This window comes from Gekko japonicus, unplaced genomic scaffold (assembly GCF_001447785.1).
Source record: "Gekko japonicus isolate JY-2015 unplaced genomic scaffold, Gekko_japonicus_V1.1 scaffold1360, whole genome shotgun sequence".
NCBI lineage: Eukaryota > Metazoa > Chordata > Lepidosauria > Squamata > Gekkonidae > Gekko > Gekko japonicus.
The window spans coordinates 185,039-208,284 of record NW_015165281.1 but is presented as its reverse complement, the minus strand read 5'-3'; the positions used below and the strand labels follow the sequence as shown (position 1 = coordinate 208,284).

Here is a 23,246-nt window from a genome sequence, read left to right as displayed (position 1 = left end):
GTCTTTTAACTGAAGGAAGCAGACTTTAAAAGACATTATTGTGATCTACTTCTAGTCTGGGGGCTATTTTATGGATATTATTTTAAGCTTCTGAATGTTGTTTTTATGGCCAGGCTTGTAGTGGATGCCACCATAAAATGGCTGCTGAGGGTGGGTGGGATCAGTCATAAAATGGCTGCCACTGGGGCGAATCACATGACATTGAAGGTGACAAGCCAAGGGTGCGCTTATAATTAGGGTTGCCAGGTCCAGTTTTGTCCCCAGCGGGGGACTTTGGGGGGCATTCCTTGAGGGGATGGGGCATCCCCAACACGATGACATCGCATTGGGGATGTCTCTGCCCCAAGCCCTGCCCCCAAGAACAATCACCTATGGCAATCCCTCTCCCTCCCCTCCTGTGAGATTTAAAGGGCCCACTGGCCAGAAGCAGTTCGGTGTAGTGGTTAAGTGCACGGGCTCTAATGTGGGAGAACCGGGTGTTATTCCCCATTCCTCCACTCGCACCTGCTGGATGCAAGCCATAGTTCTGGCACAACTGTTCTTGAAAAAGAGCCATCCTCGAAAGGCGCAGCTTAATAACTTCAATGTAATCCTAGAGTTCTCTCATGTTCTCTTTGTAAATAATGCTTAATTGATATGAGCAATCTGTTGGATATGTGTTTATATATTCTGTTGGGTTATGACCACTAGCCCATCTTTGTACTTTAATGAATGTAATATACAGTTTTGATCATACACAGTTGTGAATCATTGATGGTCTTCCCTTGGTTTGGTGTCGTGGTTAAGTGCGCGGACTCTAATCTGGGAGAACCGGGTTTGATTCCCCAGTCCTCCACTTGCACCTGGCTGGATGACCTTGGGCAAGCCATAGTTCTGGTAAGAGCTGTCCTTGAGAAAGAGCAGTTTCTGTCAGAGCTCTCTCAGCCCCACCTACCTCACAGGGTGTCTGTTGTGGGGAGGGGAAGGGGAAGGAGTTTGTAAGCTGCTCTGAGACACCTTCGGGTAGTGAAGGGCGGGGTATAAATCCAACCTCCTCCTCCTTTAAATGCCCCTAGCCAGTGAGTCCCTGTACGCCAAATCTACAAGTGACGAATCGCCACTTGGAGTTGACGCTTGTGGCTGGCGGCCACCCCTCTCCCTCTCCTATCGGCTGGAGGGCCCCTTAAGTCTCTCAGGAGAGAAGGGAGAGGGGCAGCTGTGGGTGGTCGGGCTTGGGGTGGGGTTTCCTCACTGGCCAGCTGGCCACCGGTGGGCTGAAGCCCTGAAAATTGGGGGGACCCCCACCTGAACCGGGGGTCTGGCAACTCTGCTTATAATGAAGGCAGATGTTTCCACATGGGTGCTCCTTACAAAGGTGATGTCTCCTCAGGGTTTCTGAAGCACTGCCTGTGCCACTGAGGTGGAGAAGAATATGAATTGACTCCTTGTCTTTGGGGGGGAAAGGAAGTGGGCACCGGGAAACACTGGTGGGCACCATGACGACCATGGGCATGGGGTTGCCATCCTCCAGGTGGGGCCTGGTGATCCCCCAGATTTACACCTGTTCCCCAGACAACACATATGTTCCTAGGTTTGCCAGCAGGAGGGATTTGGGGGTGGGGCATTCTGGGAAGAGGCGGGGATGTCAGCATGTTGGCGAAGTTGGGGGCAACGCTCTACTTTTTGGGCAAAACTCTGTGGTAAAAAGGGCCTCAGACCATAGAAATTTGCCTCAGAAGCCAAGTGTCACCCCCCCCCCCAATGTCACCGGCACGCTGAGATCACTTCCAGGTGACATCAGCGCATCGCACACAGGATGCGTTCAGACGCGGCGTTTCAGCCGGCATAAACTGTACCGGTTGGAACCGGTGCAGTTTATGCCGGCTGAAACCCGATCACACTCACCTCCATTTTGTGGATCCCATTGCTGTATGCCCGCTCACACGCTGCGGGCGTCGGCTTTTTTTTTAAACTCAGTTTGAGCATGCGCATAGGCAGCCATCCACAGAATGGCGATCTTTGTGCATGCTCAAAACACCCCATATTACATTTAAACTTTAAAGGTAAGGACTTACCTTTAAAGTTTAAAGACCAAACTGGCCTCCCTGAAGTCCCGGACTCCTCCGAAACGCTACACTAAGGGGCTTTTTTTTTTTTTTAAACAAATGCTCAGGGCGAAGCTTTGCCCAAGCGCACATTGCTTAGTTTAAAAATAAATGACAGGGGGAAATCGGAAGCCTCAGGCTTCCGAACGGAAGTGGCTAGACACCGGTGGAGAGCGATCAGACGGGGGGTACATTGATAGCAACCGTTGTACTCAGGATACCACCACTTGGGGACCTAGTGGCAGAGTACAATGGTTTAAAGGCCTTTACAACGGTTAGGGACGGGAGGCAGATGTTCGCCGTCTGAACGCCGGTAAGTACACCGGTTGGAACCGGCACCTATTCTGTTGTAAAGCCCCCGTCTGAATGCACCCACAACATTGGAATCACCTCCTGCCGGCCAACAGGCCAGCGGCAGGCAGGAGCCTTCGAAAGCAGGGGATCCCCTGCCCCCACCTGGGGAATAGTATCCCTAGATCAGGGGTGTAAAACACAAGGCCCGGGGGCCCACAAGCAACCGATGCAAGGAGGAAGCGCTGGGGGGGAGTGAGCAGAGGCACTCCATTGGGGCTTCAGCACAGCAGAAAAACCCCACCTGCAGCAGTCAGGCACCTTGGGAGCATCTGCCCAGGGCTGCACTGCTACCTCTCCAGTCTACCTATGTTGGTTTTCCTCTGTACCCCCCTCCCAGCCCACGGGGCCTTGCAGTGAGGATACACCAACTCCGAACTTAACCAGCAGCTGTCCTTTATACAGTTCCTATCTGGCATTACCTTTTATGGCACACATGGGCCAGGTCGACAAAGTGACTAAAAACAGGGTTTCGGCTGTCGCTAGTTTTTATTACCAACAAGGAAATTAGCTCGTTCTGGCCGCTCTTCGAATTTTCCGGGCCACAGTAGTTTCTACTGTATGGAATCCTTGTATGGATCCAGAGCTTTAATAAAGAGACTGAGCGAATTTATGCAATCTTTTTGCGACACATTCTTGGATTACCTAACTCTGTTACCTATTACACTCTCTGTGCTGGACTGGGCCTCCATCTTCTAGACTCGCGGGCATGGGTCACTACTATTAAATATTGGCTTCACATTCATTTTAGTGCCCCTCAGAATAGCCTTATTGCACACTTGACTATGCACTCATATGTATCCAAGTGGGCACAGGCTATAATTTCTAAAATACGCTCAATTGGCATCGACCTGGACATCTTGGAAAATCAAGATGAGACCTTTATATACTGGACAATTTGCAGAAGAATTTGGGACATTGAAGCCCAAACAATCCAGGCTGGTGCCGGGGGCACTTGTTCCCCCCTTTCCCTTGGCCTCCGATATGCACCAAATAGTATGGCCCAATACTTCTCTAATCTGGTGATCCCGCTGCAACGCAGAGCCTTTATGCTGGCCAGATTGAATGTTTTCCCCTCATCTTGGGTCTCAGGTAGATACAGAGGCATCCTGAAATGTGACAGAATTTGCAATTGTTCACCCAGAGAACCCGACACTTTAGACCATATTCTGCTATGCTGCCCCCTCCACTCACATTTTCGACTACTTCTGATTAACCTTTTACTGTCCAGGATCAGTTCTGATAATGCAATTAGGTTTCTCCTAGCTGATAAGTCACCAGATGTTACTGTACAGTTTGCTGATTTTTTTGGCTAAGATTTTGGTAGCAAGGAACTATTCTTAATATCGGTGTTTTAAGGCTTACAGACGTAATTTTACCTTGATGGAAGTTTTATCTTACTGATTCTTTCATATGCCAATAAAGGTTCTGTCTGTCTGTCAAAAGTGAGTATGTCAGAGCCGGCCCTTGTAACAAATGAGTTTGACACCTCTGCCCTAGATGTTCCCGGGGTGGGGGGTGGAAACTGCCACTTTGGAGGGTGGACTCTATGACGTCATACCCTCCCCTTCCCAAAGCCTGCCCCCCCCAAGTTCCACCCCCAAATCTCCAGGAATTTCCCAATCCGGAGCTGGCAAGCCGACACAGACACCCCACTGGGGACCACTACTGTAGCACTTGACCTATTCTTCATTGGTAGACTGTCATTAATCCACAGACATTCCAGTCTTCCCAAACAGTGGTGGGTGGGGCAATGTGTGGAGCAGGACGCTGGACTAGAGGGACCACTGGTCTGATCCAGCAGGCCACCTGTGATGTTATGCTCTGAACAACATAAGGAACAGCAAAAAAGGACTCTTAATCCTCCTTGACTGACCATTCTGGCTTAGTGTATGCCAGCTTTTGAGATTGGGTCCCATTACAGCCATGCTTGAATAAGAATCATTCGAAATGCGGCAACAGGCATCCGGATTACGCATCGGCTTTTTATGGCTTAGAAAATTTGATGAATTGCACTCCAATTTGGACTCTGATATTTGCTTCTATTTTGGAGCAGACACATGGAAAGATGGTAGACTGTGCTTCTATTATGCTTTATTATTGCACCTTGGCCAATTGATCCTTATTATACTTGCTGTTATCTGTTCCAACCTGACTGCTCAGCAATTTCATTGAGTGCCCACGAGTCCTTGTATTCTGAGAAAGGGAGAAAGGTACTTCTTTCTCAACCTGCTCTATCCCACGCATAATCTTATAAACCTCGACCATGTCACGTCGTTTCTCCAAGCTAAAGAGCCCCAAGCGTTTTAACCTTTCTTCTTATTAGTATTCTTACGCCCTCTGGGTCTCCAGGAAGGGCACCTGGAGGCTCCATAAGCAAACCTGATTTTCCTTGCTTGTGTCCCCTGTCCTGGTTGTATCTTTCAGTTTCTGCTTGAAAGGCGAAATCATGGATGGCAAGACACCCGTGGTCATTGACTATACTCCGTACCTGAAGTTTACACAGAGGTAACAGCAACTGATTGAGGGGACAGTGTGGGGGAGTGCAAGCTTTGGTTCCCAGGGCTGGAAAAGACTACATTTGAGGAACTCTGAGCCAAGTGAAGCCAGAAATTTACAAGTTATCATTCGGAATGAATTTTCAGCTCTTAGGTATAGATGATAGCTAGCCATGTTTGTCTGTAGCAGTAGAAAAGAACAAGAGTCCTATAGCACCTTAAAGACTAACAAAATATGTGGCAGGGGAGGAGCTTTCGTGACAAAAGCTCATACCCTGGCACATAGAATCATAGAATGTTAGAGTTGGAAGGGATCTTTGGAGGTCATCAAGTCCAACCCCCTGCACTCTGCAGGAGCATAGCCGAAAGATAGCCCTACAACATACCCGAGAGATGGTTGTCCAACCTCTGCTTGAAAACGTCCCGTGAAGGAGCATCCACCACCTCCCAAGGCAGACTGTTCCACTGCTCAACCACTCTTACAGTTAAAAAGTTTCTCCTGATATTTAGCCGGTAACGACTCCCTTATAATTTCCACCCATTAGATCTGGTCTTGCAATCCGGAGCAAGAGAGAATAGATCTGCTCCATCTTCTACATGACAGCCCTTCAAATATTTGAAGACTGCAATCATGTCCCCTCTAAGCCTTCTCTTTCCCAAGTGAAACAAACCCAACTCTTTCAGTTTTGTTAGTCGTTAAGGTGCTATTGGACTCTTGCTCTTTTCTACAGCTCTTAGGAAGAATTCCGTTTGGGGGTCGGTGAGATGGGGGGGGGGGAGAATGTACAATTTTTGATTCAGACTCAGATATTAAAGTGTCCTAAGTTGTGTCCTGCCAACATAGCAGTTCGAAAGCAAGAAATTGCAAGTAGATAAATAGGTGCCGCTTTGGTAGGAAGGTAACAGCGTTCCGTGCGCCTCGGCATTTAGTCATGCCGGCCACATGACCATGGAAACGTCTTCAGACAGCGCTGGCTCTTTGGCTTGGAAATGGAGATGAGCACCGCCCCCTAGAGTCGGATTCGACAGGCTTTCAAGCAAGGGAAACCTTTACCTTTATGTTGTGTTATGTGCCAGTATTACATATCTTTGTTCCTAAATACCAGGCACCACCATGAAATAACCAGGGACTATTGAATCAGTTTTTGGCTTGTCTGTAACTCAGTCACAAATCTTCCATGAGCTAGAACATTTATTTAATTGAAAGATTCAGCTTTCTGCCCCCCATTAATCACATGCACAAGTGACATATTTCAGACTTGGAGTCTACCCATCTAGCAGACTGTGGTAAGACTGTACCACTTAAAACGACAAGTGAGGGAATGCCACCTTTCAAAACTCTCTCATGTTTTTTTTTTTTTTAATCTTCCTGCAAATAGAAAGCTAGGAGGAGATGGATGGGACGGAACCTTTACACAAATTATTTTTCTTTCAGGGAGTTTTCTTTTTGTGTGTGTGTGTGGGAGAGCATTCCCCCCTGTTTTGGTAAGAAATTGTGTACGAGCAGGGCTATTTTTGGGCAGGAGCGCACAGGAACGGAGTTCTGGCTGGCTTCAGAGCTGACCACGCCCACTACAGCCAAAACCTCTGCGTGCCTGGCTACAGAGGGAAGGCCTGGAGAGCGACCCCCCTCCGGTGACTCTGAGGCGGGCAGGCCAGGGGGGGCCCTGGAAGGATCAAGGAGGCATTTAAATGCCTCCCTGTCCCTTCCCCGGCCTGTCCAAGGGTTGGCTTGCCCGGGCGCCCCCCAGCCGTGGGGGTGCCCGGGCAAGCCAAAGGAAGGCACGGGGTGTGGCCTAATATGCTAATATGTTTCTGCTGTTGGGTGTGGCCTATTATGCTAATGAGTTCCTGCCGGGCTTTTTCTACCAAAAAAGCCCTGTGTACGATTAATTGATCCCTTCAAAGGAAGGCACGGGGGTGTGGCCTAATATGCAAATGTCTTTCTGCTGTTGGGTGTGGCCTACCATGCTAATTAGTTACTGCTGAGCTTTTTCTACAAAAAAAGTCCTGTGTACGATTAATTGATCACCAAAGCTCTGCTTTTAGAGTATGCCACACCTGTTCATCCCAATTTTTTGGTATCCCCCCCCCTCGAAAATCTCTTCCTTCCTATAACTCTCTGTGGACTACCCAAAGCCTTTTAAGCCTGTTTATCCTGGCCAGACTAAATGCCCACGCCTCGGCAGTTATGAGGGAAAGGTTCACGCGTTGACCTTATTCAGATTGAATCTGCCCCTGTTCCTTAGGTAAGATGGACACACTTGCACATATTCTTTTTGGTGGGTCCTTTGTATGCTAACCTCAGGAGGCAGTATAGTTCACCATGCTTTCCAGCTCATTCTGATAGATATCCTTATGACCTAGTTGCATGTCTACTTGCTGACAGGCATCCAAAAAGGACTCCAGCAGCGGCAAGATTTTTTTCTCCTTGTGTCTATTAGGTGATAAGTGATTAACAATAACTATTCACTGCTCAAGATCAAGGCACCATAGAGCTTTTGCTGGATAAAAGGAAAGGGATGCAATCAGGACTGTACCACATCACTTGCCAATGCTCCCTCTAAGCTGTGGAGTCTTGTGAGCAAAAATTCTACTTTGTGAGCTACTGGTGTTGGAAGTTGTGAGCGAGCGACTTGGCTGCTGCATAAGTTAGTTTGCTCTGGGGAGCCATCCTTCCTGAGCTAAGATAAGGATGTGTGCGCTGGAGGCTAAAAAACTGTGAGCGAGCTCACACTAACTCAGCTTAGAGGGAACACGGCTCGTCATCAGGACTGTACCACATCGTTCTGCCGCGTGTGCTCCCCTGATCTGAAAGGTGTTCTTTAGCAGCACTTGTCAAGACACCCCGAGCCCTTCCTCACTCTGAACGTCTCAGGTTCTTCACCCTGAATGTCTCCCTCTCTCTGTCGGCAGCTACGATTACTTCAGTGAAGAGGAGGAACGGCACAGCTTGGAGAGCAGCACCAGCGAAGACAGCTCCCCCGAACACCCCTACGTGCCCCTGATGGCCGTGGAAGACAGCTGGTACAACAAGTGGCGGAAAATGGAGCAGAAGTTCCGCATTGTGTATGCGCAAAAGGTACCTGGCTCTCAAATGGCAGGGCTGCTAGCTTGCTCTCTAGTCCATTCCGCATTTACCTGCCATTCCGGATTTTCTCAGTGAGCCAGTTTGGTGTAGTGGTTGTGTACGCGGACTCTAATCTGGGAGAACCGGGTTTGATTCCCCACTCCTCCACATGCAGCCAGGTGGGTGACCTTGGGCGAGCGAGCCACAGTTCTCTCAGAGCTGTTATCTCAAGAGCAGTCCTCGAAAGAGCTCTCTCAGCCCCACCTACGTACCTCACAGGGTGGTGTCTGTTGTGGGGAGGGGAAGGGAAAGGAGTTTGTACGCCGCTCTGAGACACCTTTGGGTAGTGAAGGGCGGGGTATAAATCCAACCTCTTCTTCTTCAGTGTTCGAGTCAAGGCAATTTAAGTCCAGGGCTAAACAGCATCCAAATAACCCGGGGCAACAGCAGGCTGAAACCGGGCTGACCACTGAAGGGGGGGAATGTGATGCAGAATGGAGAAAAGACCCAGAATAAAAAGAAGATTGAACTCGATGTTAGTCCAGAATGGGAATAAAACCTGGATTAAAAAGAAGGTTGAATTCAATTTTAGTGCAGAATTGCTTGGAGGACACCGCAGTGAAAATGGATTAAAAGGGGACTGTGGAAAGGGCCGCTGCCAGCTTCCCCCACCCCCTTCATTTTGGGTGTCTGCACATGTATTGTTCACAAAAACAATGTCTTGTTTACAAAAACAAGAGTAATCCCCAACGGATCCAGAAGATCTCCCAAAATAATTCAGGACAGCAGGAAAGGGTCCTTTCCGCATTCGCCTGCCACTCTGGATTTTCTGTGTTCTGCAGGCTGTGGAAGGTCGGTAGTTCAGCAGTTCGAGACCCGAGTGTGCCGCATGATGGAGTGAGCTCCTGTCTCTAGTTCCAGATCCTGCCAACCTAGCAGTTCGAAAGCAAGAAATTGCAAGTAGATAAATAGGGACCACTTCGGTGGGAAGGTCACAGCGTTCCGTGCGCCTTGGTGTTTAGTCATGCCGGCCACATGACCACGGAAACGTCTTCGGACAGCGCTGGCTCTTCGGCTTTGAAACGGAGATGAGCACCGCAACCGTAGAGTCGGATTCGACTGGCTTGCGAGCAAGGGAACCTTTACCTTTACCTTTAAAACAGCATCCAAATAACCCGGGGCCACAGCAGGCTGAAACTGGGCTGACCACTGAAGGGAGGGAATGTAACGCAAAATTGGGGAAAAAAACAGAATAAAAAGATGGCTGAACTCGATTTTAGTGCAGAATTGGGGGGGGGGGAACTGGATTAAAAAGAAGGTTGAATTCGATTTTAGTGCAGAATTGCTTGGACACTGCAGTGAATATGGATTAAAAGGACAGTAAAGAAAAGGCCAAAGTGAGGAGACCATGAGAAATATCAAGAACCTGGTCTCCAGATTTCAACAGCTCAACAGTTTGGTGCCGTGGTTAAGTGCGCGGACTCTAATCTGGGGGAACCGGGTTTGATTCCCCAGTCCTCCACTTGCACCTGGCTGGATGACCTTGGGCAAGCCATAGTTCTGTCAGAGCTGTTCTTGAAAAAGAGCAGTATCTGTCAGAGCTCTCTCAGCCCCACCTACCTCGCAGGGAGTCTGTTGTGGGGAGGGGAAGGGAAAGGAGTTTGTAAGCCGCTCTGAGACTCCCTTGGGTAGTGAAGGGTGGGGTATAAATCCAATCTCTTCTTCTTCTTCTTCCTATCTAGGATCCAGGAGTGGGATCTTCTGTTCTCATGTATGGCTCTGCTCCGTGACAGATATCAGAATAGCTTTCCCAGGAAATAAACATGTGGGGACTAAAATAAAGATCTGGGGACTTGTGAAAGCTATCCTGAGCTGAAATATATATTCAAGAGCCTAGACAGTTGGGGAGCTGTAAGGTCTCTCAGACGTTTCAGAAGGTTCCTAAAGAAGCCAGTCCCCTGCTTGAACCAAAACCTGGATATGATCATTATCTCTTTCTCCCGAACATCTGAATTGCTTCATTCCCGAAATCTGACCAGGAACCCAAAAATGTCCCCACCTCAAAATAACTTTGCACTTCAGCAAAGTTTTTTGGCCTTAAGCAAAATATATAGTTGCAAATGGACTTGGGGCTCTCGATATATGGCCAAAACCCAGGTGTTATCAGGAGGTCCACCAGCAGGGCCAGAACTGCAGAAGCCCTCCCACTGTTGCCCCCCCCCCCACAAGCACCAAGAATGCAGAGCATCACTGCCCCAGACAGAGTGTTCCATCTATACCTTGCAGCTAATAGCCAACCATGGACCTCTGCTCCATATAAGAACACAAGAGAAGCCATGTTGGATCAGGCCAATGGCCCGTCCAGTCCAACACTCTGTCACACAGTGGCCAAAACCCAGGGGCCATCAGGATAGGCTTGCCAAGTCCCCCCAGGGGGCGGGGAAAACCCCGCCCCAGAGACCCGTTCCCCGCCGCTGGCGGATCGGGCCCCGGGGGGAACCCCACCCCCAAAGCACGCGACCTGCACCTCACCCGGAAGTGACGCGACCACGCTGGGCACGCTGGGGGCGGGGCCACGGTCATCCAAGGGAAAACTCTATGGTTTTCCCTCGGATGGTCATGGCCCAGCCCCCAGCATGCCCGGCGTGGTTGCGTCACTTCCAGGTGAGAGGGTTGCGGTGTGCGCGCGCGCAATCCAGGAGCAGCACCGGAGTTCCCCGCTCCGGCGCCGATCCGACTTGGGAACCCTACCTCAGGAGGTCCACCAGTGGGGGCAGTTTAACTCCAGAAGCCCTTCCACTGTTGCCCTCCCACAAGCACCAAGAAGACAGAGCATCCCTTCCCCAGACAGAGTGTGTTCCATCTAGACCTTGGGGCTAATAGCCACTGACGGACCTCCGCTCCATATGTTTATCCAGTCCCCTCTTGAAGCTGTCTATACTTGTAGCCACTACCACTTCCTGTGGTAGTGAATTCACATGTTCATGACTCTTTGGATGAAGAAGTACTTCCTTTTATTTGTTCTAAGCCTACTGCTAATCAATCCAATCGAGTGCCCATGAGTCTTCTGCACTGATTTCATCTTCCACCTACACAGTAATGCATTTCTCTCCTCCCTTGACTCCCTCACCGTGGTACACGCGTGTCCCACGTCCCAGGGCTACCTAGAGGAGCTCGTTCGGCTCAGAGAGTCCCAGCTGAAGGACCTGGAGGCGGAGAACAAGCGACTGCAGTTGAGGCTGGAGGAGGTGAAGGTGCAGAACCAGCTTGAGAAACGAGAGCTGGAGGGCGTCATCCTGGAACTGCAAGAGCAGCTGTAAGTAGGCCACAAGCACTGGGGTTCTTCTCACATGGGACACACATGAAGTTACCTTCTAATGAACCCGATCAGCGGTCCATCAAGGTCGGTCTTTACTCAGACTGGGGGTGGCTGTTTGGTTTAGTGGTTAAGAGCACGGACTCTAATCTGGGAGAACCAGGTTTAATTCCCCACTCCTCCACTTGCAGCTGCTGGTGTGACCTTGGGTCAGTTACAAGACATTTCAGAGCTGTTCTCTCAGCAGCAGTCCTCGAAAGAGCTCTCTCAGCCCCACCTACCTCACAGGGTGTCTGTTGTGGGGAGGGGAAGGGAAAGGAGATTGTAAGCCACTCTGAGACATCTTCGGGTAGTGAAGGGCGGGGTATAAATCCAATCTATTCTACTGTTCTTCTTCCTTCAAGGGGAATGCAAGCCAATCTGGAATATGCTGGATTAATCATTTAGTGGAACAAAGTTTGAGTCCAGTTGGCACCTTTAAGATAAACAAAGTTTAATTCTGGGCATACGTTTCCGTGTGCACGTGCCTGAATCTATACTCATTTAGTGATTAGTTTTATTATCGTTCAAGACTTATACCCTAATGGTTAAGAGATTTCAAATTTCAAAACATGCAGATAGACCACAATCATTGTAGTGGAAGGGGGAAAAAAGCAAGAAAACCAAGTCCACTGTGGAAGACCGAAGTCTGTTAAGTAGTGGTTAAGTGCGCGGACTCTAATCTGGGAGAACGGGGTTTGAGTCCCCACTCCTCCACTTGCACCTGCTGATGTGACCTTGGGTCAGTCACAAGCTCTGGCACAGCTGTCCTTGAAAAAGAGCAGTTTGTGTCAGAGTTCTCCCAGCCCCACCCACCTCACAGGGTGTCTGTTGTGGGGAGGGGAAGGGAAAGGAGTTTGTAAGCCGCTCTGAGACTCCAAGTGAAGGGCGGGGTATAAATCCAATCTCTTCTTCTTCTTCTTCTTTTCTGTAAATTAAGATGTGCTCATTTTGCCCAGCTAGAAACTGAATGAAGGGGGGAAATGAACGCTGTAAATGTTCTTTGGTTCCCTTGCCTTGAGCTGACGGGCTGCATTCCCTCCTCCTTGATCAGACTTCCCCCCTCCCACTCTGCCCCCAGGACGGGCCTGATCCCCTCCGACAACAGCCAGTTTACCCAACTCTCCAAGGAATTGGCTGCGCCCTTGGTGAACCAGTGGCCCTCCCTGGGCACCCTGAACGGCAACGAAGGTCGCTTGGAAGCCAAAATGTACAGAAGGTAAGCACGGGCGTAAAAGGCACTGCTCCTCCTTCCAGAAGCCTACTCGGGGTGGGAAATGGGACACAAAGACATCTAGGCCAGTGGTCATTTTGGACCTACCCATAATCCTAAGAAGGTAGCATGGTAGTCTCCAAGCTGCAAGCACGTGACATTATAATCAGGGGGTTTTTTGTAGAAAACCCCAGCAGGAACTCATTAGCATAATTGGCCACACCCAACAGCAGAAACATATTAGCATATTAGGCCACACCCCCAACAGCACAGCTCATTAGCATATGAGGCCACACCCCTGTGTTACCAGAAGTGTACTCATCCAGCCACACCCACCTTTTGCTTCTTATTCTGTTTACCTTGTTTGTTGTCAAAACCCAGGGCTTTTTTTGTTGCAGGAACTCCTTTGCATGTTAGGCGACACACCTCTAATGTAGCCAGTCCTAATGAGTTCCTGCTGTTGGGTGTGGCCTATTATGCTAATGAGTTCCTGCTGGGCATGGCCAACTCAGGAGCCAGCCGGAACTCCGTTCCTGTATGTTCCTGCCCAAAAATAGCCCTGATTATAATCATGTGACGGGAAGAAGAGCCGGGGTTATGAGGAGGACTGCTGTCCTCCAGGTGGGGGGCCGCAGGTCTCCGGGAACTCCTGTTGGAAAAATTGGCAAAAATACTTAGATATTCAGAGTCTGCAATGGAACTTTGCTTCACTGGAGAGGAGGCATTCCTTTCTGTGCAAAAATCTTTATTTCTAAGGGAAGGGTACACAGGAAAAGCTACAAAATAACAAAGACCTAAGGCAACATCTCTCCAGCCACAGAACAGACCGACCACACGGTCTCTCAACAAAAACAGCAACGACTTGGAGATTCTTCTTCTTCTTAACTCCTAGACGGAAATCACCTGAATGCATTAACTAATGATTGTTAGTAAATAGGCTTCACTTTCCTGGGCTTTGTTTCCATTGGTTCTGTGCCAGGTTTCCCTTCCAGGTCAGTCTAAACAATAGCACACAAGGTAAACAGATTAACCCTTTAATTACTGAATTAGAGCTTTCCACACACACATATTTCCGACAACTGCAACTGATCTCCAGATAGAACAAATTTAGAGTCCAGTGGCAACAAAGTTTTATCTTCATCATGTTACACGTTAATTTGCTGTTCAGCCTCTGTCTATAAGTTTGACCCTTAACCTACCATTCCACTGTATTTGAAAAAGTGCGCATGCACACGAAAGATCATACCTTGGATAAAACTTTGTTGGTCTTAAAGGTGCCCCCGGACTCTAAATCTGTTCTGCTGCTTCAGGCCAACACGACTGCCCACCTGGATTGTTCTCCAAATGACAGAGATCAGTTCCCCCTGGAGAAAATGGCTGCTTTGGAGGGTGGACTTTCTGGCATGGTGCCCCATTGAAGTCCCTCCCCTCCCTAAACCCCGCCCTCTTCAGGCTCCACCCTCAAAGTGCCAGGAATTTTCAACTCTGAGCTGGGAACTCTAGTTATGACCTCACTAGTGGGGAGGAGGCCTGATGGACAGAGCACTAGGGGCAGCTGAGCCGAGCAATGGGATGCTCACAGGAGAGCTTATTTGTTTGTGTGCTTGGGATGTGGGTGTTTGTCTCCGAAGATGCCTGTGGTAAGAAGGAATTCTCCCCATTGAGAGCCAGTGTGGTGTCATGGTTAAGAGTGGTAGACTCAAACCTGTAGAATCCTCCCCCATGGGCCTGCTGGGTGACCTTTGGCCAGTCCTAGTTCTCTCGGAACTCTCCCAGCCCCACCTACCTCCCAAGGTGCCTGCTGTGGGGAGAGGAAGGGAAGGTGACTGTAAGCCGCTCTGAGACTCCTTAAGGCCAGTTTGGTGTAGTGGTTAAGTGTGCGGACTCTCATCTGGGAGAACCGGGTTTGATTCCCCACTCCTCCACTCGCACCTGCTGGATGACCTTGGGCAAGCCGTAGTTCTGATAAGAGCTGTTCTTGAAAAAGAGCAGTTTCTGTCAGAGCTCTCTCAGCCCCACCCACCTCACAGGGTGTCTGTTGTGGGGAGGGGAAGGGAAAGGGGTTTGTAAGGTGCTCTGAGCCTCCCTTGGGTAGTGAAGGGCGGGGTACAAATCCAATCTCTTCTTCCTCTTCTATGGGAGAGAAAAGCGGGGTATGGAAACCTACTCTTCTTCATGACTGCGCCTTGCCATGTAGGTGCTGCTCTCAGTGGGATGGATCCCCCCCCCGAGAAGCACATGCAAGAGGTGGGGCTGCTTCCCCCTCCCTCACAGCTCTCCCTGTTGAAATATTTGGTTAATATAGCAGAGTTTTGCCCAGTGAAAGAAGCGTGATACTAAGTGCAGTAAATAAACCTCCCAAGATGTATATTGCAAAAAAGGTAAACTTACGTTTATTCAAGTAGATACAGTCAGAGGTCATTTCGGGGGGGATCGCCGTTCCCCCGGGTGAGGTACGGGGGCGGGGCACATGATGAAGCCCCGCCCCCTGTTTCCGTCCGCCCCACTTCCGGCCCTCATTCAGCCAGGAGGAGGCAGGAGAAGAGGGAGGGTAAGTTGCTTCCTCCCTGCCTCTCCCCACCCCTGCCTGCCTGGGGCCAGGGAGGGCCTTGGCGGGGCTTCCTTGCACTCCCGCCGGCCTTGCAGGTCCACCGCCGGGCCCCTCATGGGGCTCGGCAGTGGAGCTGCAAGGCCGCCGCTGGCGGCCGGGACCGTTGGGGGCGGGGTGTGTGGCCTTATGACACACTTCCGGTGATGTCAGGGAGTGTGGCATATGCTAATGAGTTATGCTAATGAGTCCCCCAAGCTCTTTTTCTACGAAACGACCCCTGGATACAGTTCACATTCAGGCTGCATTTGAAAGGAGAGAGACCTAAAGAGCACTTTCCCAATAACAAATGGCCACCTTGTCTGGCATAATATCTGTGGGAGTACGAGGACATGGTATCTACAGGAGAGACCTGCAGAGATGTGTGTCTCCATGGAAAGCCATGTGAGGAGAGGAAGGTCGAATCTGCATTTGCATTTTTAAATCAATTTCGTGCTGCTGTGACGCCGTCTTTCTCTACGCTTGTTTGAACATTGTTTGGAGAAGATTCTTTCAAAGCAGTAGGGAGGCGCAATGACAGTTGAGCCACCACGAGAAGGCGAGAAACATATGTGGGCGTGCAAAAGTTTGCTAGCACTGTTGAGGTGTGAAAACGAAACCAAACGTAGACAGTTTTTTTGAAGACAGAGTCAGAAGGCTGGGACACTGGTGGGAAAGACAAATGCAGATTTGACCTGAGAGGACAAATGGAAGGCCATGTGCAGAGAGGGAGAGGACAATGAGAGAGAGAGAGAGAGAGGAGAGGGGTCAGAGGGCGGCTCCCAGGTTAAGCCAAAGAGAGGTAACCCATTCAAGGAGGTAATACCTATACACACTTAGAGTGATGTAGCGTCCCCCAATGTCCAGGCATGTTGAGTTACTCACTCCAACACGCCCCTCATGTTGTTCCTTGGGGTTCCTCACCCCCCCAGGAGCAGCACTTCAAAATCATTTGGGGCTGCTTTGGGAGGTGGGGGAGTTGTGCTTCTGTGCATGGAATTTAGATAGGACTCAATACAGTGTGCAAGCAAAGGAAGGTGAAGGGCGTGGTGCTCTGGCACATTACACATGCGCACTAGTCTGCAAGTCGTCCCCAAAAGCAGGAACAGCAAATAAAACAAAAGGCAGTCCGATACGGGCTCACACAAAGCAGCCAGGAGCTGGAATCGTGACCACGGATCTGTGCTTCTGCCTAGAAGACCACAGGAAGACCACTCAGACGTCAGGCTCTTGTGTTTGCAGCCAAATTGGCCAATCAGTTTGCCATGAGAACTCGAAACCTGCTCTTTTGTGGGTTAAGAAAAATACAGATCCTCGCAGTGCCCGGGGAAGAGCTGTATTGTGTACGTTAAGAGATCACAGTCTCAAGCCAATGAAGACAACCCAGACGAGGAACTAAGATCTGCTGGACCTCACGTGCAAAGACCTGGGGCACGGGGAAGGCTGAGTGCTATCTGAACACGTGCATAAAAACCAAACGGGGATCCTTGCGCCCCTCCAGTTTGTGCACTCAGCATTGCTCCTTCAAGGGCTGAGCATCAAGAGCACCCTCTTGGCCTTTAAAACTGGCTGAATAATAGAGAGTGTGTTTTCTTGACTCCGCCGCACAAGTTTATTAGCCGCTTGGGGGACCCTTAATGGCCGGGCAGGGGAAAGGTATACATTTCAGAAATAAATTATGATAAGCTTCTGCAGGGAAGAGTTTTAATTTTACAGGACTGTTTAAATGGCACCAGCAACCCATAAAGGGGTTTCCTCTTGAGAAGGCCGAGCAAACACAGGCCCTCGGGGGCTCAGGGAACATCTGCAGTGGGTTTTTTTCTGCCCAGCCCCAACAACTTGGATGCTGCCGTGCATCATGGGAAGTGTTCGCGGGTGACCCGCTTGTTCTTCTGTTCTCTACCCCCCCCCCCCAGGCACAGCTTCATGAGCACCGACCAGCTCTCCGCAGAGATCAGCCTGAGCTCCGATTCGCAACGACTGGGCGAGGGGAAGCGCGAAGGAGAGCCCTGGGGACCCCTGGGTAAGAAGGCTCACAGCAGGTTGGGGAAAGTCCTGGGCCTCATTGGTGAAAAGGGGGACGTCCCCAGGGATCGCAGCGGCCAGCGTACCATCAGAGCCAGTTTGGTGCAGTGGTTAAGTGCGCGGACTCTAATCTGGGAGAACCGGGTTTCATTCCCCACTCCTCCACTTGCACCTGGCTGGATGACCTTGGGCAAGCCGTAGTTCTGATAAGAGCTGTCCTTGAAAAAGAGCCGTTTGTGTCAGAGCTCTCTCAGCCCCACCGACCTCACAGGGTGCCTGTTGTGGGGAGGGGGAAGGGAAAGGAGTGTGTAAGCCACTCTGAGACACCTTTGGGTAGTGAAGGGCGGGGTATAAATCCAATCTCTTCTTCTTCTTCTCTTCTTCTTCTGCGAGCCACGCCCTGTAAGCAGAAGGTATGAACCTGGCAACACTACCTGCTACAGAGGTGCTGGTGCTGGCTGAAGCGAGGGAAGAGGCCTTCTGAACGTGCTCAGTAAGGTTGCCCGGCATCTGGTATTGACCCATGACAGTCCAGCATTTTCACTGACTGTCCAAGGAAAAAAATCTGGAAAAGACACCTGATATTTGGTATTTTTTACACTGAGGGCTAGGCGGCCATGAGGTTGTCCTGCAGGGTTGCCAGCCTCCAGGTGGGGCCTGGGGATCTCCTGCTTTTACAGCTGATCTCCAGCTGACCGAGATCAGCTCCCCTGGCTGCTTTGACGTGTGGACTCTGTGGCCTTGGACCATGCTGAGGCCCCTCCCATCCCCAAACCCCGCCCTCTCCTGGCTCAACCCCCAAAGTCTCCAGGTACTTTCCAACCCAGACCTGGCAACCCTATTGTTCTGGTAGCCTGGCCAGAGAAGAAGACAGCCAGGCCAGGATAGGGTTGCCAGACCCCCGGTCCGAGTGGGGGGGTTCTCCAGATTTTGGGGGCTCCTTCCAGCTGCCGGCCAGCTGGCTGAAGCCCCGCCCCCAAGAGTGACCACCCCGCCATCCCTCCTGCAATATTTAAAGGGCCCTCCAGCTGAACAGCGGGATCCTGTGGCCTGCCAATCACCTGGAGGGCTCTTTTAAATCTTGCAGGAGCGAGGGAGGAAGAGGGGTGGCCCCACACACCTGAACCCCAAGTTGTGAATGCGTCGCTTGGAGTGCAGGTTGCGCAGGCCCCCCCTTTCTTCTGACAGCATTTAAAGGGACCCTCCACTCCAAGGTATGAATTTGCAGCTTGGAGTGCAGGTGTGCACGGGGGTGGGGCACCTCTTGCCAGTAGCACTTAAAGGGACCCTTTCAATGCTTTTGTCAAAAAGCGAGGGGAGGTGCCAGTCCCCACGTGATGACATCACTTGTACATGATGACATCACATTGGGGATGACCCCCGCCCAGTAATGACCCCCCCAAAGTCCTCCGCTGGGGACTTGGAAGGACCTGGCAACCCTCGGTCAGAAGTATTGTGACGCTGGTGAAGCGGCTGGGCCCACTCCAGCTGCCCTTGCCATCAAATGATGGCTGCAGGCCAAGGGAAGGAGGCGTTGGGGCCGAAGCACATGCTCCGCGCCTCCTCCACCAAGCCCGGACAACGCAGTGCAGCAGCTGCAGCTCTGAGCTTGGGCTTAGGTCAAGGTTTCCCTTGCTTGAAAGCCAGTCGAATCCGACTCTAGGGTTGCGGTGCTCATCTCTGTTTCAAAGCCGAAAAGCCAGCGCTGTCCAAAGACGTTTCCGTGGTCATGTGGCCGGCATGACTAAACACCAAGGCGCACTGAACGCTGTGACCTTCCCACCGAAGTGGTACCCATTTATCTACTTGCGATTTTTTGCTTTTGAACTGCTAGGTTGGCGGGAGCTGGAACTAGAGACGGGAGCTCACTCCGTCATGCGGCACTCGGGTCTCGAACTGCTGAACTACCGACCTTCCAGCTTGCAGTTCAGCGTCTTAACCACTGAGTGCTCTTCAAAGACCAAACATCAGAAAGCACTGTGTCTGTTCTTATTGTGAAACTATCTGGCAACCAATGTTCCCTCTAAGCCGAGTTAGTGTGAGCTAACTCAGTTTTTTAGCCTCCGGCTCGCACATTTTTTGTCTTCGCTCATGAAGGCGGGCTCCAGAGCAAACTCATTTATGCAGTAGCCAAATCGCTCACTCACAACTTTAATGCCAGGAGCTCACAAAGTAGAATTTGTGCTCACAAGACTCCACAGCTTAGAGGGAGCAGTGCTGGCAACCCTAAAATGCTCAGGGATTCTGGGGCTACATCTTGGCTCAAAGGAAAGGCTTCTGTGGAGCTATAAAGACCTACCATCTGTGTTCTGGGGCATACTAGCATGCCACAGGAAGTGAATTAATCAGGCTCGTAGCTGCAGTGGGGCACCTTGGGGCTAAGCCCCCTGACTTACTGGCAAGGCCCCACAACTTCCCACCCAGCCCAGGGCCCCCGGGCGGCAGCAGGTGTGGGGAAGGAGACGGGTATTCCTTTAATTCGATTAGCCAGTGCCCCCTAAGAAATTGAAATGCCCCCCCGACTTTAAAACTCCTGGCTACGGGCCTGGAATTAATCCAAGATGGCTGGAACCTGGCTTCCTGCCCAAAGAGGAAACTCTCTGCTGAGTGTTCTGCTGTTGCTTGGCCTGTTTCCAGTCCTTTTCACTGAAGTGCAGAACTTGCCTCCAAAAGAGATGTGCCCGTTGCCTCTCTGTACGTGAAGCCACTGCTATGTTCTTGCCTGCTTCCCATTTGGAGGCATGACTTGAACAGCAGCAGACACTGGGGAGCACGCTGGGGCAGAGAGAGCCGGGGGGGGGGGGCCTCTTCTGTCTGAGCACATTGCCGTGGGACATTCCAACAACTTGGCCCTCTCCAGAAGCAGCTTCCCAAGACCCTGTGGGAGAGATGCTTTCTGCTCAATGAGGCTCTCTCCTTTTATTTAAACTATTTTTAATGCCACCTCATTAGGATCCTGCTCAAGCTGGCTTGCTATTTTCACTGCAAGTTAACAATTATAGTGAAGCGCAAGCTGCTCAAACATGCCATGTGATCCAGTCCGTTGACTGAAAAAGGAAATGCATCCTCCACATGCTCAGAGATGCTCTTTCATAAACTATTCTGTAGGGCCCGAGAACTGATTGAGCCCTGTCTCAAGGACAGCTTCTGTTAGAAGAGATGTTGGTCCACCTCCTCCAGTCTGAATAAGTGGTTAAGGAGCACGGACTCCAATCTGGGAGAACCAGGTTTGATTCCCCAACTCCTCCACATGCAGCTGCTGGTGTGACCCTGGGTCACTCAAAAGTTTTTTCAGAACTGTTCTCTCAAGGGCAGTCCTCAAGAGAGCTCTCTCTCACACACACCCCGACCTCCTAGGGTGTCTGTTGTGGGGAGGGGAAGGGAACGGAGATTGTAAGCCGCTCTGAGACTCCTTCAGGCAGTGAAGGGCGGGGTATAAATCCAATCTCTTCTTCATCTTCCACCACTACCCCACTCCGGAGCACGTGCAAAAAGAAGGACCTTCCTTTTCAGGATGAAACCCTGATTCTGTGCCTTTGTAAGATGATGATGACGACGACCACCTTCCTTTAGCTCTCATTTTAAGGCGCATCCCTCTGAAGGCTTGCCCATCCCTTTTTTCTCCCCAGGGAAGGACCCGACTCCGTCGATGCTGGGCCTCTGCGGCTCCCTGGCCTCCCTGCCCAGCTGCAAGTCCTTGGCCAGCCTCAAGTCCAACGAATGCCTGGTGAGCGACAGCCTCGAACCCAGCCCCGCGCACAGCCCCAGCTGAGATGCCCGGGATGCTGCGGTCTGACCAACCATGCAAGACACCCAAGGGGGAGCAGAGGTCGCTGGCAGGCAGAACGGACAACTGACCATCCCTTTCACTCGAGGGCTGAAGTTGGGGGGAAGGGGGCACACCGGGCCTCTTTATCCAGCCCGACGGTGCACTTGGGCAACCAACCTGCATTCTCGACCCAGCATCCTTACAAAACCACAGACTTCCTTCCTGGATCTGGGGATTGGGGGGGAACTCTTTAGAAGTTTTTTGGTTTCTCCTATCCAGGAAGAAGCCACACCCCTCATCAGAAGCTAGGAGGACCACCTGCCAAAAATGCTTTTCTTTTCTTTTTTGTAAAATGAAGCGGTGTATATTATATGTAATATATATATATATAATTTATGGTTGAGATTGCTGAAAGGCAGCCGCCTCTGGGGTGGAACACTTCGGGCATCGAAGAACTGCACCAGTTCAGCCCTTTTTTGCGGAAGGGGGAGGGGGGGAAATGCAGCTGTCCAGCAGAGCGGCATTAAGTTTCGAAGCCAGGAAGGATATTTGCAAAGTTAATGGAGGGGGCCCTGAAGGCAAAATGACGTTGGGGAAGAAAAATAAGCCGGCAAGTTGAAATCCCTTGCAACCTTCGTGGCCCATTCTTTGCCGGAGGAAATAAGGTAGCTAAGGACCAGTGTTCCCTCTAAGAGGCAGTGTGAGCTCGCTCACAGTTTTTTAGCCTCCAGCTCACACATTTATGTCTTAACTCAGGAGGGATCGCTCCAGAGCAAACTAATTCATACAGGAGCCCAATCGCTTGCTCACAACTTTAATGCCAGTAGCTCACAAAGTAGAACTTTTGCTCACAAGACTCTACAGCTTAGAGGGAGCACTGCCAAGGACAGTTTGCGTCCTTCCTGACACTGCAAGGCAGCATGGAGATGCCCTTGGGGAGGGGATGTGAGGCAAGAAGCAGGTGTGGGAAGTATTAAAACTTCCCTTCTTCCTTCACCTCCCCCCCAATCCTGCTTTCTGCACCTTCACACCACCTCACCCAATTGTGGTATCTCCATGCTGTAGAAAGAGTTCTGGTCGCCCACATTTTTTGGCATTCTTTTGCCAGACTCCAGGGTTCCGTGAAGCCTCCTTTCTTCCTCTGTCCCCCGATAGGAACCAAACGCCTCATCTGTTTCTCCTGCATGTCAGTGGCCCAGTGGAACTTCCTATCAGCAGGAGCAAAGAGTGCAACTGGGGAAGGGGCCGATCCGGAGGCCCAGATTGCTGGGGACTGTCGTTTGCCAGTAAAGCACAACCAGACTCCTTCCTGCATCCCTCCCAGCGCCGATGTGGCACCGTGGCAGAGCGGTCTCAAGAGGGCACCAGTAGGGGATGGAACTGCAACCTGCCCCTCACCTGAGAAACTGCCATGGCTCACCAGCTGGGGGATAATTCTGTTAAGAGTGAACAGGAAACATTAAAAACAGAACAAGGAGATGACACTGAAATGGGTAAGATTTGTCGGAGCTTCTTGTCCAACGCTCGTATCCCATCCACAGGGGTAATTTCCTGCAGGAGCGCACAGGAGCAGAGCTATGGCAGTAAAGAGCCCAGGGGGTGGGCACATACCACAAGCCCCACCCCCTGCTCCCAGCAGCCCTCAGTCAGAGCAAGAAGCAGCCAGGTAAGTTGCAGAGCCTCCCCATAGCTAGCAATCCAAAACAGTCCAGTGGCACCTTTAAGACCAAGTTTTATTCAGGTACAAGCTCTCCCTCCTCTGCAAGGGCAGATCTGCATGTGGCCCCCCCCCCCCCAGCTAGCACTCCAAAACAGTCCAGTGGAGCCTGAGCGGTGGGGTGTTGCCTTCTGACACACTTCCGGTGATGTCAGGGGGTGTGGCATATGCAAATAAGTTATGCTAATGAGCCCCTGCACCTCTTTTTCTACAAAATGACCCCTGTCCACAAATAGGCTCAGGGCCACCTCAGGATGTGCAGTCACCACCACGGCTTCTGCTGCTGCAAGACTACCAAGGTCCATGTAGCGCTCCCCCCTCTTCCTGTCCCAGCTAAACGGTAAGCCAGTCCAGCCTCTCAAAGAATCTCTCCCTTATAATAATTGAATAGCAACGTTCTACTTCGCAACATTCTAAATTTGGCCCCTTTAGTGTTAGGCCAGAAGAACTGCCACTCAGAAGACACTGGCTGGGTTGACTGGCTGCTTTGTGCAGTCCCGCCCAGCATTCCAAGGTCATTTGCATGTGGAAGCTGATTGGGCTTCACTCCATTCCACACCTCAAACTCACCCCCCCC

At 50.9% G+C, this 23,246-nt stretch overlaps 1 protein-coding gene across 1 annotated transcript in view; it reads left to right on the top strand.

Annotated features, from left to right (window-relative positions):
• The window catches only part of RUNDC3A (RUN domain containing 3A), a 29,903-nt gene extending 8,818 nt beyond the window's left edge, over positions 1-21,085 (top strand). Inside the window, exons 6-11 of the mRNA XM_015410311.1 lie at positions 4,863-4,943; positions 7,850-8,015; positions 11,162-11,319; positions 12,440-12,577; positions 17,075-17,181; positions 20,813-21,085. Of these exons, the coding sequence (XP_015265797.1) occupies positions 4,863-4,943; positions 7,850-8,015; positions 11,162-11,319; positions 12,440-12,577; positions 17,075-17,181; positions 20,813-20,955 (793 nt within the window). The 3' untranslated portion in view covers positions 20,956-21,085. The remainder of the gene's footprint in view (positions 1-4,862; positions 4,944-7,849; positions 8,016-11,161; positions 11,320-12,439; positions 12,578-17,074; positions 17,182-20,812) is intronic.
• The last annotated feature ends 2,161 nt before the right edge of the window (positions 21,086-23,246 follow it).